This window comes from Penaeus monodon, chromosome 25, assembly GCF_015228065.2.
Source record: "Penaeus monodon isolate SGIC_2016 chromosome 25, NSTDA_Pmon_1, whole genome shotgun sequence".
Taxonomy (NCBI): Eukaryota; Metazoa; Arthropoda; class Malacostraca; order Decapoda; family Penaeidae; genus Penaeus; species Penaeus monodon.
In genome coordinates this window covers 19,198,036-19,198,527 of record NC_051410.1, presented here as the reverse complement: position 1 = coordinate 19,198,527, position 492 = coordinate 19,198,036, and the positions used below count along the sequence as shown (strand labels likewise).

The window sequence follows — 492 nt, the reverse complement described above, 5'->3', positions numbered from 1 at the left end:
AGTTGCCTGATCCGTTTCCCAGGCCGTTGAGAGCGGAACGATTCGGCGGCGAGGCCCGGCAAGCACTCCTTGACGGCGACCGACGAGCGCAGGGCAAGCGAGGCGAGAGAGGGGAAGCGGGGGGCACGAGCGGCTATGCATCCGAGGGGAGAGAGATGGAGGGGACGAGGACAGAAGGCGACGCAAAGAAAACGGGGAATCCACCGCGGGGAGAGACTCGGCTAGAGAGGAATATGTCGTCCGTGATCGCCAGTCAAGGTAAGATTTGTTGTTCTTTTTGTTACGTTTTATTCTATTAATATGATATTTTTTTTGCAACGCTTGTGCATTTCTGAGTGATTGGTATGTTACAGGTATACTTTCCATATGAGAAAGTCATGGGAATTCTAGTAGGAACCTCGTAAACATTAAGTGTAACACTTAACTCCCAAATGACACTTTACATATATTTATTTACTGATTCATAGTAGCTTAATCACTCCTCCCCCCCTT

At 49.0% G+C, this 492-nt stretch overlaps 1 protein-coding gene across 1 annotated transcript in view; it reads left to right on the top strand.

Annotated features, from left to right (window-relative positions):
* Positions 1–492, top strand: part of LOC119589104 — a 16,188-nt gene that overhangs the window by 4,567 nt on the left and 11,129 nt on the right. Inside the window, exon 2 of the mRNA XM_037937680.1 lies at positions 1–258. This exon is cut by the window's left edge and continues 240 nt beyond it. Coding sequence (XP_037793608.1) covers positions 1–258 — 258 coding nt within the window. The remainder of the gene's footprint in view (positions 259–492) is intronic.